This window comes from Scatophagus argus, chromosome 17, assembly GCF_020382885.2.
Source record: "Scatophagus argus isolate fScaArg1 chromosome 17, fScaArg1.pri, whole genome shotgun sequence".
Lineage (NCBI taxonomy): Eukaryota > Metazoa > Chordata > Actinopteri > Scatophagidae > Scatophagus > Scatophagus argus.
In genome coordinates this window covers 18,122,620-18,141,844 of record NC_058509.1, presented here as the reverse complement: position 1 = coordinate 18,141,844, position 19,225 = coordinate 18,122,620, and the positions used below count along the sequence as shown (strand labels likewise).

The following is a 19,225-nucleotide window of genomic DNA, read 5'->3' as shown; positions in this document are numbered from 1 at the left end:
CAATTTGTATAAATATATATGTTCAAATCTGAATCTCCCTGGTTTACTATGTCAGACAGTCCATTGCAGTGTATCTTCATTAGCATAAGCTTTCCACCTACATGCAACACTTAATTAGTCTCACAATGACCAGTTCTTTGTGCCAATAAACGGGGCTTTACGAATACGTCGACAATTTTATGTACGAGCTCAGTTTAAAACACATTAGACCTACAATAACGGCTCTTCTTTGGGTATAAACAATGTTGTAGACAGTCAGCACAGTCCGGATCCAGTTTTCGCTGTAAATTCCGCTCCGGGTTTTTATTTTCTCGCGACAGGTCGGTAAGATGGCTGTGTCTCGCGGAGCCTCGTGCTGGTTTGGTTGATTTCTAGCTCGCGCTCTCGTTCTGTAACAGAAGCCCCCCCTCCAACATACACACATTCACTTGTGTCGGTGAAATTCATTTCCCTGGCTCTGTATTTATATATTTTTTCTTTAACTAACTTTCCCTTCTCTCTTTTAACTTTAAACGGAGTCGCGGTGGATTACCGGATACCGGTCCGGGCGGAGGGCAAAGGGGGGAATGAACCGGGACAACGGGTACGTTGTTATAAATATAATTGTATTTATATTCAATGGTTATTCGGAGTTTGATTGTGAGTGAGTCGCCGTGCTGAGAGAGAGAGGCAGAGAAAGAGTGGGGGAGAGAGAGAGAGGGATATCATGGCCGCTCAGGTCGCCAGCGTCGCCACTCTCAACACTAGCCCGCCATCCGAACTCAAAAAGCCGGATCGGGACTCACAGGAGGAGTCGGTACCAGGAGAGAAACAGCATGAAAATAAGGAACCGGGACCTGACGGCGGATCTCCTGGCCAGAAGGAGCTGCAGGACGGGACCGATGCTGGAAATGCTGGGGGAGGAGGGGATCCTGACATGAAGAACGGCAACGGGAATTTGCCCAGGGTAAATAATAATAGCAGTAATCAGAATGATACAGGCGGGCCCGAAGGGAATAACCATCCCGGAATGGGACACCACCACCCGGGCCCCTTTCCTCCACCTCCCTACGGTTATAACCAGCACTACAGCCGGGCCCCTTTTCATCAACATGGCGGACAACAAAGCCCTGGCATGGCAGCTGCACCGGGGCCGGGCATGATGGACCCTTACCCCCCTAATTCGCACGAACACGGCTACCCTAACCATTATAACAACTACAGCCCGTTCCAGAACAGGACTTCTTATCAGGGCCAAGGATACGGGGCCATGAATTCCCCGCGTAACAACCAGCCTCCGGCGGCTGGGGGGCAGCCAGGCAAGCAACAGCCAGCAGGAGGAACCACAGCTATGGCTGCCTCTTACAATAATCAGAGGTATAACATGGGAAACCAACAACCTACGTCTACGCCAACTTTAAATCAGCTTTTGACATCCCCAAGCTCTGCCAGGAGCTACCCGAATTACCCCCAAGGAGACTATAACAATCAGGAAGGGGCCAATAAGGGACCAGGAGATATGGGCAGCAGTCAGTATGGTGGGGTCCATCCGGGTTGGCAACAAAGGACCCACCATCCGCCTCCTATGAGCCCGGGAAACACTGGACAGCCTCCAAACAGAAATCAGGTAAACTTCACTTACTGGTCGGGCACACTTTGACTCAGTTAAAGTCACCCAGTAGCTCAGAAAAACCACTGTAGAGTTGTATATTGCATTGGACCAGCCATTGTCTATGTAGCAAGAGCTCTAAAATGGCTGCCTCTCTCTTTCTCCCAATACCACCCCCTGCAATAGTGTTTAGACAGAGAAAGAAGCCGCATATTCTGTTAGAAACAACTTTCTGAGTTGTGGGTATTAGTGTGTGTCCCTGCCGGGTACAGGGCAAGAGTTTGACTAAGTAGAGCAAGAGTTTGTCAAGAGAAAGTGTGTGTGCGTGCAGGGGGAGATAAGGTGATATATCTTCGCAGTGCTTCTTAAGCCTCATTGCTGATTTAACCAGTGTTATTTCTGTGAGAATCCAGGGCGAAATGGCTTCGTTTTGGTGCTGTGTTCCCACCAGTGCTATCAAACTTGTGTCAATTGCTGTCAGGGCAATAAACAAGATGCAAATGACAGCGATAGCCGTTAAATAACATTTGCATAATCATTAAGAAAAGACCCCTCTGTCGGTTAAAAAGCCGCTGCACAGTGAGGTGGAGATGTGTCTCACAGTCCAGTGAATGGCTACAATTACATCCGTTAAAATGTTTACTCGGATCAAAGTGTGATTGTGACCGCGATTCCGCGATTAATTCCTCTTGACGGAGGGTTTTCATTCATTGTGGTTCGGTTCGATCCGATCGCTTTTTTTCTCTGCGTTTCTCCTCCATGTGCCGCCTTGTAAACACGGCCCCGCTGGTTGGAGTTGGCAAAGTGCAGATTGCCTTTGCTTTGGGATTTGAATTATGGAGGTAAAATCCTGCTGTCAGAGCCAGGAGACAGTTGGTCTTAGGTTGACATGCGAGCCGAGATCTGATTGGCTCCCCATCCCTCTGCTCTCGGCCATTTATAATTGCATCTAATGGAAGGCTGCAGAAAAACAGCCCCCTCTGCCCGACTGTATCCTCCACCGTGTCAAGACATCATAGTCCCAGTGTCTTTTCTGTGTTTTTATTTATTTTGAGCAATATTGTACGTATTTGTGTGGCCTCAAAATATCTTTATTTTTTGTATGTATAAATATATCTGCATATTATGTCTCATAGTCAGAAATTTACAACAGAAACCACTATATTCCTTTCAAAACATTAATTTACTTATTGGTTGGAATTTATTAAAAATATTTTGAGAACACATTTTGTTCACTTCCTCCCGCTGCAGTAATTTGCATGATGACTGTACTCAGTAGCTCCACCATTGTTTTCTTTTTTTTTTTTATTTGTTTGAATAAACCTGAAGCTCACGTGTGCTGTCACATATTTGCTGTCGTTTTTTTGCTGATCTCAGACGTGCACCTGAAGTTTTTTGACCATTGGGTACACTGTGTGCACTGCTCATTCAAGTCGGCTGACTCTGGTACAGCAGATAGAGTAGGTGTGGTCATGTAGCCCCGTTGTACAACTGTGTTTTCCACTGTTTCCAGATCAGGAGTTGAGGAGACTTGTGTGCCAGAACGTCTCATGGCCACGTGAGAGAGGCAGATTGGCTGCAGTTGTGTTTACAAGCAACCAAAGGTGTCAGCCGAGTGTCACAGCATGGTTTTTCTTTTCAGCAGGTTTACAATAGACTAATTTACTTCCACATGCAGATCGTGTAACCATGTCAACAATGCTTACTTACATCTCGTTCTCCAGCGAAAGCAGACACGTGTAGTGTTTTTACTGTACAGTTATACGTCTTTTGTCATGGGCAACATTTGTGGTGTGTGTACCTCTACATTCAAACAAAAGGACCATTTTTGTGATTGTATTTGAATTTTTATCCTACTTTTTTTTGAATGAAACTGTCCCCAAATGGCAATATTTTGTATACTTTCTCTCCAGATATGCAGATAATTTGGGCACCGCATGCTCTTACTTTTAGTTTTTTACTCGAGGCATCTACTAATCATACATGTTGGTCCGATCAGGGCAAAACATCATGCTGCATGCATGTTGGTTTATTTCTACAAGAAGGTAGATGTACAGTGTTTTCCTACTACTGCCTCTAACAAAAGAGTGGTCATTAAGGACAGACTGCTCATCTGGAGAAGTGATAAACCACTTGTTGCTTTAAGGTGCAAGCTTTTGACACGTTGTGATCGCCTCTTTATTGCATCTCAACAGGCTCAGTTGTGGACACCTAAAGCTACACAGTGTAGCTCTGTACATTCATAGCTCCTTCTAAATGTCCACAAAAGGGATCAAAATGTTTTAACCCAAACGTCTGGATATTCTTGACATGGGTGGCTGTAGAGGGCATGGTCACATTCACCATCTTGGACGATTCTGAACAAAACTACACCTAAAGACATAAGAAATGTCATGCTGATGAGTCTGTGCTGCTCACTGCTTTTTATGGTGAACTTTGGATTTCCCTTTTTCGTTTCAGTTATCACTTCCTGTTTGTGGAGATGTGTCCATGCACAAATCCAGCTTAATATTTAGGCAAACAAGGTGAATTTGACCACTTCTTAATGTGGATGAGGTGCTTTTTTCATTTGAAGCTTATTTTCTCCCTCTGAATAGGTATACATGTATTTTCATGGTGCAGAGTAGACTTTTTTTTTTTCCTTACATCACCAAAGATATTAAACTGCCATGAGGCCATGTTGTCAGCCATGTTTGTAGTGGGAATACAGAGATGACCACATGGGTTATGTTCTTATTTACTGACACTGGACATTTAGTGTATAGCATATTTTAAAATAGCATATTTTAATAATTTCATTTCGATAATAATTTTTATTAACAGGTTTTAGTCTGTCCTTGTTTCTAAATTGCACATACTGTCATTCCTGAATTTGAGAGCAAAACAGAGAGCAAAACCTTTCTTTGTATTCCAGGTGTCAAATTAGAATTCTGACCCTTGAAGCTTTGTAACGTCCAAACATCTCAGAGAGCTGCAAGTCAAGAAATCCGTTTCCACTTGTTTCGAATTTATTGGTATAATACTTGCTGTAGGTGACAGTGAGATTATGTTAGTGACAGCAGTGTATTACCGTTGAGACACACCCACACATATATTGAGGTGAAAATGATGTTTTGATTGGAGTAGTTTGTAGAAAGCTTTGTGTCTGTATCGTTAAAGACCATATTCTCTCAGTATCTGAAGCACAGAGACTGATGTCTTTCCCAACGCTTTTAACACCTTTTCCTGACTGGATTGGCTTCCATACAGGGTTTTCACATGGGCTTATGTGTTTTCAGAGCGGTTCTTTGCTTAAGAAGCCCAGGTTCATTCACATTGTTCCTTTCGAAGAAGAGTGTCTGGCTGGGTAATTGAACATTATGGTCGTTAAGCAAACTTAAAGGTAGCAGATGCAGTATTTTTGCAGTAGACAAACGGGCCGTGGCAAAATCTCATTAGCGTCACTGAAGTCGGACAAATTAGAATCCCTTCAAACTTTTGTGGGAGACTTTATCGTCTTAGTGTCAGTGGGACAGGTGTAGAGGACACATGGCCTTAATGGATGTGATCCCAGACGTGGGACCTGGAGGACAGAACATCTCACAAGGGCAAGCGGACAGAAAGATGAAACGAATGGTTTCCATTTTTGGAGCATGAGCTGTTGTTAGATCATAGCATGGAGATGAAGCCACAACTACGTACACGTGTTTGATGTGGCAGCCAGTAGACTTAAGTTCGGGTGCAGATTAGCCTCCACAGAGGAGCTGTCCATGGGAAGTGCTGTTGGATGTACTTAAGCAGACTTTATGAAATACTTCAACTCTTCATTCATTAGCAACAACAGGACCGGCTTTAATTTGCAGATATATCAACCATAATGATTGGATGGTTGATTTTTTTTTTTTTTTTTTTTTTGCACCTGCTTTGGGCAACCTGCTGAAAAGATGAATTAATGTGCTAATTGAGTGGTAGGTGAAGGCTAATATTATGGGTTTTCATTATGGCCTGCACACAAACATAATACTCTGAAGTGGATTGCTGTGGGCTTGTTTTGGATGGTATAACGGCCAGGTGTTTCCCCTCCGCCTAACGCATGGGAGTGAGCCATTGGGAATGCCCTCTCAGCTCTGCAAGGCTGACTTCCCAAATTGAGTTTGAATTAAATCATAATCGAAGACACTTTGTAAATATTTCTTTGAGAAAGTCCACAGCAGCTGAAAACATAATGAAAAACACAAAAGCGAGGGTGTTAAATTGACTGCCGCTAATAGACGCACAGCTCGGCTGCTGATGTACAAGGGAAGCCCCGCTGCAAATTGGAAAGTGGCGTACAAATAAACAGCTTCATGGCAGCTTTACTGTGTCAAAAACTCTCTCAAGAAATGAAGATGGAAAATGTTTAATATTTAACAGAGCAAATGTCTTGCCTGGCACTGCATTGTCATTCCAAAGTAAAACTAATTAAAGCACTAAACAGACCAGCATGCTCTTATTTAACACAGTAGAGCTGTGCTAAGTGTGTCATTTGTTTGAGGATAAACTGAGATCATGCTGGAAATTTGAAAATAGACTGGAAGCCATGTGGCAGAGGGTCCCTCATTCATGCTAAAACAGGAGATTAAAAATCATTCAGTTTGTTCTTTGACTTGATTTGAAGTGATATGAAAGGAAAAAAAAAGTTGCTCAGAGATTAACAGGAAATTCATTCCCAACTAAGGCTGCAGCTAATCATTATTATCAGTTGTTCTGCAGATTATTTTGACAGTTAATCAATCATTTGGTTGATGAATGTCACACTTTGTCATTTATCACGATCAGAGCCGGAACAATCAGTCGATTTAAAAAATATGAATCTCTAACTATTGTGATATATATTGAAATCAAATCTGGTAATTGCTTCAGTCATTTTTCAAACACAAGAATATTTGCTGCTTCCAGCTTCTTAAACTTAAGGCATTGCTGATTTCCTTTTTCATTTTTGAAAGGGAAAGGGAGAGTATTATTTGTGCTTTGTTTGGACTGGTTTGGACTGTGATTGTGATGAGCATTTTTCACTTTTATTTGCCTTAGTGACTAATTGGTTGTTACCCTGGATTGTCAGCGTTGACCAGCCAGGGCCTGGGGTAAATGTCTGTCCATCTTTGGTTTTACTCTGGTCATATTCATAATTTACTCTTGTTGAGAAGCTTTCATTGCAACACTTACAGTAAAGTAATGAGTTGTTGTCAACTCGAGTACCGTTAACACATCTCTCCTCTGATGGCATTATTATAGCATTATTTTTTGACAGAACAAATAGATTTTTTTGGCCTTTTGATTGGCTTGTACAGTTATAAAACACTGAAACACTGTGATTATTCTTAATGGTAATAATAAGCAGATTAATCCATAATGAAAACAATTGTTAGTCGCAGCCCTAGTCAGTTTCCAAAAGCCCAATGTGGGGCCTTGTATCCTTCGACCATCAAACCCAACCATATTCAATTTACAATCGAATAACTTTAAAGAAAAGCAAAAATTTTTCACATTTTAGATGCTGGAGTTACAGAATTGTAGACTACAAATTGGCATATTTTTTTGCTAGAAAATACCAAATAACTGACTCGCACCTTTTTGTGTTTCAGATTTCAGTTGACAAAAAAATGAATGGGCAGCTGCTTTGACAATCAATTCCTCGTTTCAGTGTGGCAAAAATGCCAAACGTGTGCTGGTGTTGGCTTCTTAGATGTGCAGATTGGCTCAGACAAAACAAGACCGTTTTCGTCTATGAGTCTTTTGCCATTCGCTGATATTCTATGGATCAAATGATGGAGAAAGAAAAGGTAAATTAAGTGATAATAAAAATACATATTTGCAGGCATAAATAAAAGTTAATTAACTATGGTTGCAAAGTTAATATTAGTTCAGAGCTGCATTAGTTACACGATTAGTCAAATGACAGAAAATCAATTATTTCAATGATGGAACTCTTGTTTTTGTAATTGTTAAGCTGGTTTTCTTTTCTACTTTTCTTAGTTGTATTAAGTGGTGAATTTCACACCACTGAGATGCAGACCTTTTATGAGATTAATCACCAACATGAAGATGTCATTGTGGTTTCTAAGAAATCGTAAACATGTAGATTTCACGAATTTGATTCAGCTGATTGACTAAACAATTCATTGCTTGATTATAAATGAAAATGATTGCTAGTTGCAACTCTAACTGGCATGTTTTTGGATTTGAAATTATCTCAAAATATTTCTTCATTAAAACTGTTAGGGATGCAAGTCATGGATTTGGTAGCCAATACCTTAAAACTGATAATTGTCTGCTTCCCTTAGCTGATACCAGTAAATTCACATTTTTGTGTTTGGAAAAAGAAGCTCATAACTTGTAGGTTATGTACACCTGAGGGTAAGAAAGGTGGTGATGCAGTTTCCCTTAAACTGTTAAAAAAGAAAATAAAATTAAAAAAAGTCAACGCAGTCAAAGACATGTTTGTCTCTGGACTATGTGGCTCTGAAAGGTGCAGGTGTCAATGAAAGCAGTTTGACTGCATCTTACTGACTCTGTTTATAAGCTATAATTTCATTATCGTCTGATATGTGATGTAATCTATCAGTTGGATAAATATTGTGCATCCCAACTTTAAGTTTTAGCTGGATAAGGAGTGCCTCTCTGGACAGTACACCGAGTGTCAGACAATCACTAGAAAGTGATTCAATAGTTCTGTGACAGCTGGCCCTACACTTTCTGAATTGTTCCTGTTCACACAACACAATCCCATGTTTCTAAGAAAATATACAGAACTTCCAGCTACTGTTTCGACTGTTTTGTGGAGGGTTGGTGCTGTGAAGAAGAGGAAGCCTGAGCACTCAAAAGGGAAGTTCACTCTCGGCTCTTGTGTCTGCGTTGCTGAGTAATGATTCTCCACAGGGCCACATGGACAGCATGCTGCCTCCCGGCAGCTCTGTGTGTATGTGAGGCTGGATGGTGTGTTCGCATGAGGGAGAAACGGTGTCAGTGATACCCAGGGGAGGGGAGGGGAGGAAGGGCGGGAAGGGGGGGGGGGGTGGGGCTGTTTTGTGAATGATCTTCGTCTGCCCCTGACAGCTGTGTGTATTTGTGTCCTAAAGTGCGGCGGTTACTTGGTGGTCGTTTTGTGTGTGTGTGTGTGTGTGTGTGTGTGTGTGTGTGCGTGTGCACTAGTTTGCTTGCCGCTGCCTCAGGAGCTTCTCTGACCTGCTCTTACTCCTCGTGTCACCAGCCATCCGTCGTTCTTCAGCAACGTTGGCCTTTTTCATCTCGCTGAAGGCTACAGACAGTCTTACATTTTCCAACTCAGCCTTTTCCTCAATGTAACAGTTGTTTTTCCTAGGTTGCATCATCCTTTAGACCCCTTAATTATCCCTGTGAGTTTTAGATACAGAACACTTCAGAAAAAAAATGACACAACAACAAGGTAGAAAGCTGGCCACCATGCAAATAGTTGCAGATTTGACTGAACACTTCCAGGTTTTCTGACGCGCACAGGCGATAGAAAGTTATCGAGCCATCCCTGACAGTGAAAATTTTTAATCTGAATAATTGTTTGCCTGGTGTTGCACACTGAAAATAAACCAAGAAAAACAAGTTCCTTCATGGACAAATGTCAGACTTGGGCTGTTGCATCAGGGCACGCTGGAATGTAAAGGTAATTCATTTCTTTTGACATTTACCTCCTAAAATGCTCCAGATTAGCATAGTAATATCCATCTCCCAGCCTGTGTGAGTCTACAGGCTTCATTTACATGACGTATGGGGTGTGTGTGCTGTTATGGAATAAAGTGGTTAACCTTTAAATTGGTGCAGTTGTTGATGCTAGAAGGTAGAGAATGATACTTCGTCCCAGCTCTCATACAGCACTCACCTTTGCTCTCATCAGAAAAAGAGCCAGTGGCTCATATGTGGTATATTGTGCATATCCTATAGAAAGCGGGAAAAGGCAGCATAAGGGCACGAGGAACAGTTGACTTTCTCTTTTGATGTCTTTTGCAGAAGTCAGTCATGTCGTCTGTTTTTGTGCCCTCTGATCATAGCCTTGCTTTCTGTTTTGCCTAATGTGGTGCATGTATGTGTGTGTTTTCTGCTTTCACAGAGAAACAACTTGATTCACTGAGTAATTAATTGACATAAAGAAGAAAAACAATAGACAACTGTCTTGATTGATGCTCATTTGTTCATTTGTCATCATTTTTTCAACCAAAATACCAAATTTCACTTGTTCCAGCTTCTCAAATGTGAATATTTTAACTATAACTAAATATCAGTGTGTTTTGGACTGTGATGTGGACAGAACAGGACTTCTGGACTTTTTGAAATTTTTGGAGCGTAATTGACAGCGAGCACAGTCCTTAGTTGCAACCCTTGCAGTAAATCTGCATCATGTTGTACGACAGAGTTCAGACTAATTGTTATACCCGGAGTCTATCTTGGACCAGTCCCTTCTTTCCTAACTGGCCTAAATAATTACTGTCTGTTTTTTCGTAGAACTAGGCCAATGTTTACACAAGTTTAAAGGCCACCTCTGTCTATACAGCAATATAGCATGCAGCCAGTTAGCAGCCTGTTTGATACAGAGCTATTGTTTTGTTTTGATTTGATCAGCTCTTGGTTTGAAAAAAAAAAGCAGCTAGTGGTCAGCAGGGACAACGTTAGAGACAAAAGAGACAGCAGAAAGCCTGTTTAATGTCATTGTCTCTGGCTTGTGTAGCAGGTGACAGTCATTTCTGCACCAAAGACACATTTGAACAGTATTTGACTGATGCTAAGTTTGGCCTCTTGTTGTGATACTTGAAAATGTGCTGGTTCTGTGTGTGTGTGTGGTGGTGGGGGGACTGTTGTTGGCATATTCATATCCCGACTGCTCCTGAAGATTTTCCTGGCTGTGCTAGAGTGCATCTGTTTTGTCAACGGGAGAGTGCATTTGCTTTTAAAGGAACCCTGAAACACACCTTTACAGTTGTACAGGCCAACCCCTGTCAGGCCAAAAATATCTTCTTCTACTGTGAAAAAATGACACACAGTATCCATTCAGGCCTTTATTTTGAAATTAGAGGTTTGTTCCTGCTTCCTGCTCTCTCTGTGCATCGCCTCTGCTGTGTGTTTCTGCTGTTGTTAGCGGTGTGGAAGTCACTGCTGCAAGTACGTACAGCACAATAACTCGATTCTCATTTCATGATGTTGCTCTCTCTAGTAGATGTTACTGGTACTCATTGTACTGTTGTAATGTCGGTAAAGACTTGTTTTAATAATAGACTGTTTGGAAATTAGCCTCACTCAAACTAACCAGTCATCCGAGTTATCTTGCTTGTATTACTGTAATGCAGCGCCTGTGTGAAGCGGAACTCGAGTTGCTGTAGCAGTAGATGCCTCCCTACAAGAGTAAGTTCTGAATATGTGCGGTGTAAAACTTGAGCTGGGCAGAAGTCGACCCCAGACAGCCCCTCCCGTCTAAATCCAAAGTTGTCTGTTTGTTGACCCCACACCTTCCCATCTACAGCTAGGTAAACGCTGTACCAACCATGGGCAAACAATGAGCTGTTATTTAAAAGTTGACCGCTCTGCTACAAGGAACACGCTCAGTATTCCAATTAAATTACTAGTCTGTGATTCAGATTATGACCGGGCATGTTTTCCTTTGGCTGTGTGTGTGTGTGTGTTTGCAGAACCACGTGACGTCATTGTCAGAGTTGTGACTCTCACCATGAGGCAGGCAGTGACCCATCCAGATCCTTAAGTGGCTTTGCCTCACTCAGTAGCCAGGGTATTTTTGGCATAGTAGTGAGTGACACACTTATCGTAATGGGTTGTTCATGGTGCCAGTGGTCAGCCTGAATAAGCATCCTTCTCGGCAGCGTGAGCCGAGCCTCGGCAACGTGATGTAACCGATCACTGTCTCGCCTCCAATGCCGATTGAGGAGTCGCAGCCCGCCAACGCCTCAAGTGGCTTATCTTTGAGCAGGAGAAGAGAGCAGAGGCCGCCGTTTCGTCCCTGCTGAAGTGCTCGTGTAACCCGAGTGCCACGGCCATTCTTGTGCTACACTCGCATTGTTGCCTTAAATAAGGAACACTGCAGTGTGTTATGGGATGTCAGTTGACCGTAACTGTAAACAGTCTTGGGAAAGGTAATACGAAGTTAAACAGTGATCTGCTGAGCCTGTGTAAGATATTTCATTTCATTTCAAAATGTCAGTGAGGTTATAATTGAATTGATTTGTGTGTGAGTCACTATAAAGAGGAAGTCAAACAGAAAAACTGGTCATTCATAGGGGTGGATATTGTTTGAAAGGTTTCAGTGTTACCCCTGAGTTGTGGTACCAATACCAAAAATAGTACTTGATTTGATACCTTATTTGTAGCTCATTTAGTAATAAAAAAAACACAAATTACTCACACATTCAGCATTGCTGTTTAAACACACAGAAGTCTAAATACTAACAAGTTGCAGATGTTATCCTCCAAAAATAGTGAGATGAATCTGAAACTGTCAAAGCATAAGTCAGATACCGATATAACAACACTGAAGGCCTTTCAGTTCAGAGTTGCATGCGCTCTCAGACTTTGCAAAGCCCTGAAGTAGAAGATAAAACCAGTTTCTGTCACGTCTGCAGGTGCAGTGCACATCACTTAGAGTTGACTGTTACTCCACCTTTTAACGATGAACATATGCTTTGTCCTCTGTCATTTCTCAGCACAATGTAGACCGTGCCCACTGGCCCTGCTTTCAGCCTTCATGAGCTCTCAGTCCAAACACCCCTCGCCTCGTTTCACTCCTGAGAATCAGCGACTGTCACCTGGAAATATAAGTTTGGCCTGACACGTTGACAGCCGGCAGTCAGGGCGAATGTAACTCCAACCTTAACATTGCACTGACAGGCCAGGCACCTGCAGGCAGCCCTCCTTTTTTTCTATCCGAAAACAACTGGACAGACTCAGCAAGCTGCTCTGATCTACCTAACAGTAGATTGTTTTCCCCCAATTCACCCCTGGCAGCTTTTGTTGTTATTCACCGCTAAACATTCACTGTTACACGCTAATCGCAACTGTGGTTTGGCCTTAAAGAAAGTTTAGCTACATAAACATACCAATGGACCTATCTAACAACTAGATGGCTGTGCTGATTGGACAGATTAATTCAGTGGCTCTTCCTTTGGTTATGCATTGGAAATAATGCAAACTGAGTTATAGCTAGCGACATGGCGGATGAGAAGCTTGTGCCAAAAAAGAACTACTCTTAATGCAACAGTGTGTTTTAATCGTGAAAATGGATACATTCCTGGACTATTATAAGTCTGGCTACAGTCTACAGGGTGTTTCAAAATTGAGAGAAAAAAGATTGCACTTAAGATTGTGTGGTTTGTGATTGCCATTAAATAGATTGTGATATTATTTTTTTGGCCCTTCCCTATAGCCAATTCATGAATAGTTAAATGTGTCTACAGCCTGTAGTTAAACTGACAAGCTTTTACAGTGCGTCAGTTTAATTGCTCAGATCTGTTTGACTTCACCTTAGAGTTCTTATATCAACACTCCGTGATGTTAAGCAAGTTAACTATTATTTTAAAGGGGCGATTTAGCATTGGATTTAGTGTTGAACATAAAGACAGAATGGTCAAAATCAAGGCAGACCAGGATGTTGTGTGTTTTGGCTCTTGCTATGGCTCAGACTTCAACAATGTTGAATCCTACAATACCCATAATACACCCAGTAGCGTCTTCATCAGACCCTTCCTTGTCTTACCAGCTCCATGCCCTCAGTTAGTAATGCAGGTTATTTTTATATGAGCCTGATGATGTCATGAGCCTTATCTCAGAATCAGGTGTCAGACATTTTCCAGTTTTCAAGATGACAAAGTGTCCGTTTAGCTACATTGTCTGCTCGTACTACATGGTGTGAAATATTCAGAAATGCAAGAAATATTTTCCAGCCTTAAATCATGCTGGTGCCTTGAAGAGCTTTTTAACTCATGCCGTTTTGCTCTGTTTTCCGTCACTCAGAAATGCGAACGCTGATTTGGTTCATGCAAGCTTCTTCCTCTCCTCCGTGAAACATCTGTAGTATTCTGTGGAACAGCTGGGTGAACACCTGGGCGAGTAGGGTACTTTTGCTTCTTCTCAGCGTGTGTGATGGCACCAGCAGGCACAAGCTGCCCCACCCCCGTACCCAACCCTGGTCCTTCTTTCTTTTATCCAGAGTCATCCAGGGTTCAGGTTGAACTTGGAACTTACTAATTCCTTAATTGAGAACATGGCCTTTTTTGATTGCATTCCCTCAGTTTCTCAGCTTCTTGTTTACTCTGGCTCTCAGGTGTGGATCTTTCGCCAGTTACTTGCTCACACCAGTTGGCTGTACTTGAGCTCATTTTAACAGGTAGACTACTTTGCTTTAATGCTTTACGGTTGCAGTAAGAGTACCTCAGTGTTGTTGCTGTTGCTGCTGGGGCCCACTTCTATGTTTGCCCTGTGTGTTTTGTTGTAGGTACTATTCATAAGAAAAAAATACTCACACACTGTGTAACTCCCATGATCTTCTTCTTAAAGTAAAAGGAATTTTTACAAAAGCTTTCACAGGGTCAAAGTGTAAGAGCTCCATTTTGATGTCTCGGTATCGAAAGGATGACATTGCATTTGTGGTCTGGTGTTGGTTATCATTTATGGGGAAGTTCATTCAAACGGCCAGTCAGTTTTGAATTGTAACGTTCGTGGATGGCGTTCAGTGTTTTTGGCATACAGTTCCTGTAAGGGCTGGTTGTTGTTTTAAAGAAAGTCAATACTACTGCTGCTATGATACCTGAAGTGTGATACCAAAATGGTTTCAAATTCCATTCAAACCAAACTGCTGTGAAAGAAGTTTTCCCAAAATAAAATACAGTCAAAGCTGGCAAAATCTGGACTTAAATCGGGAACTATCTGGTCAATGAATGGTAGAGTACTGCAGCATTTGATCAACAGAATATTCCTATTTTGATAATCAGATAAGTCATCGGAAAGTCTGGAAGTCATTTTCAAACAAAAATTAAAAACATTTGATAGTTTCAGTTCCTCAGTTGTGAGAAATGAAGCTTTTTCTTGCCTTGACCTGTATATTTTGGTGTTGTCACTTGTGCAGTGGAAGTGTTCAGTGTTAAAACAGTGAATGACTGGTCATACTGTGCAGCTCCTGCTGTGAATGTGCTTAATAGCATTGCATAGATTCACTTGACTCTTAAAACTCTCCTCTGAAGTTGACATTATTGATGAAGAGTAGGTTGTCCTGTCCCTCTTTGACATGTGATGTATGTATGAGAGCGGCCTTAGCCGGCGTGTGTTAACGCTGGTGTGTAGTTGCGTGTCAAAGGGCTTAAGCAGAGAACAATGGTGTGTGTGCCGAGCTGAGGCCATGTGGCCGTGTGGCGGATTAAATTAGCAGCAGTTGTTTATCGTCTGCCCCCCCCGGTCCATCTGCTCCACTCGGCCCCTAGACTCCAGCTCTGCTCTCAGGCACTGCTCCAGCCCCCCCCCCATTACAAATCCCTATCCCCATGTCTCACACATATGCAGTTTTGAATAGTTGCAATATCCACCAGAAGCCCAGTCATGACACAATATACTCAGTGCAACCTCTTCTGCCAAGAGTGCTCTGGCTTTCCTCTATGCAGATTAGCCATGTGCTAATTGTGGTTATTTATTTATTTTTTTTATGGAAGAGAGAAAAAAAAGGGAGGGGAAGAATTTCCTCCAGAAATTGATTAGATGACTGAGCAGGAAAAAAGCAGACAGTGCAGTGTTGTGAGTTGGGTTGCCATCCAGTGTGCTGTTTGAGACTGAGCTGCTGAAAGTTTGTTCTAAACCTTGACGCTATGTGGAGTAGAGGACTGCATGTCAGGAATAATTTACCCTGCTGTAAATTGTACTTCTCTAGATCACCCTTTGTCTCATGATTATGTATTAGTTTGTTTAGCTTTTATTTTTGTTTTTTTTTATGTGACACAGGAAATTGTAACTAGACTAACTAATCTTGAAATTTGTTTCGTTGTTTCTCCTAATTTTAATGGCATGATATTAACATTTTTATCATTTGTCTAAATTTTCCTGCAAAGAACAAAAACACAGTGTTTTGTTCAGTGCTTGATCTTACTTATCTTATACATCTCAAGACATCAAAAGATATCATTGACCTTTTGGAATTAAAAAAAAAAACCCAGCCTTTTAGCTGTGACAGTTTTGGAAACAAATTAGTGGAAACTGCAAAGCTTTTTCACTCACCTTTAATCTTTGTGTGTCAGGGAAGCCCCCTTTTAGTCACATGTGTTTTATAATGAGATACATAATAAGAAATATTCATTCTCTGGAAATATTTATATCCTTAGTTGGGCAAGAATAATATTGAGGACAAAACGCACTGCAGTAAGTTTACCAGTTTACTTATAGTTTTTGTTAGGTTGTTTCTTTTTCTTATCCATATTGTATTGTGGTGTGTAATTTTTTGCTTAACGTCAGCCGCCAATGTCAATTACAGGATGATGGCAACTGCTAAAACACAGTGTAACACTTGATTCAATGGAGTCATAATATCAACTATCTAATGCAATAATGCTGATCACACAGCAGCATAAATCAAAGGGTTGTGCACGCTGGTTAATAATAGTGCGGTTTATTGATCATGAATTTAAGGTTGTATAAGTAACAGAAAAAAAGTTTCATTTGTTGATGTTGCATTGGTGAAAACCCAGTTACTTGTTAGTTTTTTTTTGTTTTATGAGGCTAAACTGATCAGTCATTGTGGGGAAATGATTGTGATTGGTTATTTCATGGCAGTGCAGTCACCAGTAAAAAAAATAATTATTAAATAGATTGAACTGTAGCTGTGCTTTATCTGAAATAAGTCGGGTAAAACAAACTTTGCTGGGTTTTGTCAAATATTAAGCAGTAAATAGTTTACATGAAGTACCGTAGCAGGTCTGTGTTGCCACAATTCATTGCATTCTTTGAATCGTGACAGCATACATGTGGATATGCAGTGTTGATGTTTAAGTTACTTTTTTTTCTGATCATTTTCAACCCATTACTGGTAAATTCCAGTGAACCTCCGTCGTAAAGTCAAATTCCTAAGCCAGATTTGATCAGCATGTAGCAGTTGCCAGATCATCGTGTCATACCTTGATTGTAGTCATTTGTGTTTCAAAGCACCAGGACTCCAACTTGAGCTCTGCTCAGTGGTGTAGCTGCATGCCTTATTGTCTTTCCACTGTGTTTATCCTTTCCTCACCATCTCCGGCCTCTGATAGATCAGAAACACATCATTGTGTGTGTCAGACCCTGAACTGCACACAGCTTTGCGGATTTTGAATCCAATGTTTATTACATTTAAATGAAATGAAACATTCTTTTGTATATTATTTCACCTTGAGATCATTTCTGCATTTATATCTAAACTAATTGTAATGCACATCATTCCTTTTGATGGCACTAAAAAAACCCCAATAATACTAGTTTAATCATAGTTTGGTTTTGTTTAAACCCTCAACTCAAACTCTTAATTGTGGGAAAATAAATTCAAATGCTCAAGGTCTTTACTCAGCAGCAGAAGTGTTCCAGCCTTGGAGTCGCCCCTCTAAAGAGCCACTCATTCTATAACTCAGAGAAAGAGGAACAGAGGCTTCTATGGCTTCTATGACCTCTATACACAAGATGCAGTAGAGTTTGTGCAGTGTGGTTAAAACACACACACACACCCTCACTCACAGAGGCCTCAGTTAAAGCTCTCTGGGATCTTGGAGGATGTATAATGGTGTGTCAGATGCGAACAACTTAAGCAATGCCAGGAAAATGCTGGTAAACAGATCAATGAAGGCCCGAGCGAGCAGTGGACCGGCCACAGCTATCTCCCAGAGTGCAGCGCGCAGATGTGTTAACATGATCGACCGAGGAGTAAAAAATAAGATATCTGGAGCAGGTTTAACATCCTGGATTCCCTGGAATCACACTGGACTGCAGGTCACATACTTTTAAAGCCATTATGAGTTATTATGAGAGTAATATTGAGCCTGGTTTAGGCGAGAGTCCCGCCCGTTTCTTGTGGGTACCATAGTGTTTTAATGAATACTGGATTCCATTCCACATGACCATGCCAAGGAATAGGATCATTTCTTATCATTAAAGATATTAACCAGTGACTAAGGTGAAGATGGGGCTAGATGATATATCGCTGACAAATCTACCATAATAAAATATTTTGTTTCAGTCTGTAGATAATTGTTGATAATTTCGAATAAAGACCAAGAGGAAAAAATGTTGAATTTAACATTTCGGTGTTATGATTCGAAAGATCTTTTTCTTAATGACATTAAGAGTGTAAGAAAAGTTTCATTACATTCCTGTTTGTCTTAGTTTGTGTTTTTAGTTTGTGTTTTTCTTTTTGTCGTGTCAACTGCAGTATCGAGACGTGTGATAGGCTGTTGACGACCCAACCAGTTTTCATTATGTGTTTTCGTCGTGGTTTGCATTTAAGTGAAACTATCAAGCTTTATATCTAACTATTGATGCAGTAAATATGGTACTCACTGAGAAGTCAATATTGCATTTTAAACTGACAGGACTGACTGGCGTGTTGGCCAAAGCTGTAAAACAAAACAAACAAAAAAAACATCAACAACAAACTTCTAACAATTGTTTCCATCACTGATTCACGTGATGACTGGAAATTTTGTTATTGACTTGATCTGGATGAATTCTGTCAGGTCGCCCCCCCCCCCCCCCAGGCTTTTTTGTAATCTGTATTTTAGAAACACTTGATCATTACAGTATGTTTCAATGTTTTGGCACTTTTAAATTCTGTGAATATTAGTGTAAAATACCAAATTATCTGTGAGTACGGTGTATTCCAAAATTGTCAAGTTGCTTTATTGAAATTGTCGTAATGATTTCTGTAAGGTGCATATTAGTCTTAATCCTTGAGTGCGGTGCACAGTAATCTTTGTTATCTGATCACATAATCAAACGACTGCTATCTCTGTCTTCAGAGTGGTTGTTAAATGAGACAAGGGAGGGGTGGTGAGAGAGACGCGTGTTTTGTTTTGGGAACCTCGGCACTGACTCTCCACGTGGCTCAGGGAGCTGGAGACTGATTGTAGCTGAGCTGTGCTTTTCCAGCTCTCTCCCTTCTGAGCTGGGGCCCGAGCTGTCAGGCTCCTTAATGGAAAAGCGGGCACACAAGCTGGTGTAGAAATACTCCAACTGCCGGCGGAAATATCGACCGAAATTGGTGAGGGAAGAAGGTTGATTGTTTTATGGCCCTGGTCATCGCTGGGAGATTTTGTCTGAATGAGGGATAGATTTTACTTTTAGTGTTGCTGCTCTGTAGTTTGTTAGCACGCCAGTCGTTTTTCATGTGGATTGGAGGACGTTAGTGGGTGATTCAGGCCTCTGTGGCACACTTAAAAGATGACACAGAAGGCTCTGTCTAACTGCTTAAGCAGCTCATTAGGAAAGAGCTATAGCATATTTCTCTCCAGTGAAATTCACTCCTGCTTTGTTAGCAGGGAATATGAGCAGCTTTTTTTTTCTTGTTGTTTGCCATAATTGGACAAATACACCTGTCTGAAATGGATTGAAAACAAGTAACAAGGTGGTGCTTGCTTCTGTATTTTCCACCAG

General features: G+C 41.3%; 1 protein-coding gene across 2 annotated transcripts in view; it reads left to right on the top strand.

Annotated features, from left to right (window-relative positions):
- Nucleotides 1-307: 307 nt before the first annotated feature.
- The window catches only part of arid1ab (AT rich interactive domain 1Ab (SWI-like)), a 50,686-nt gene continuing 31,768 nt past the window's right edge, over nt 308-19,225 (top strand). The window contains exon 1 of one of the 2 annotated variants that reach the window (XM_046416947.1): nt 308-583. Coding sequence is in view for 1 of the 2 variants with exons in the window: in XM_046416946.1 (XP_046272902.1) it covers nt 707-1,606 (900 nt within the window). In the remaining variant the exon portion in view is untranslated. Of the gene's footprint in view, nt 1,607-19,225 lie in introns of both variants that reach the window. The other variant, XM_046416946.1, reaches the window with a different exon arrangement.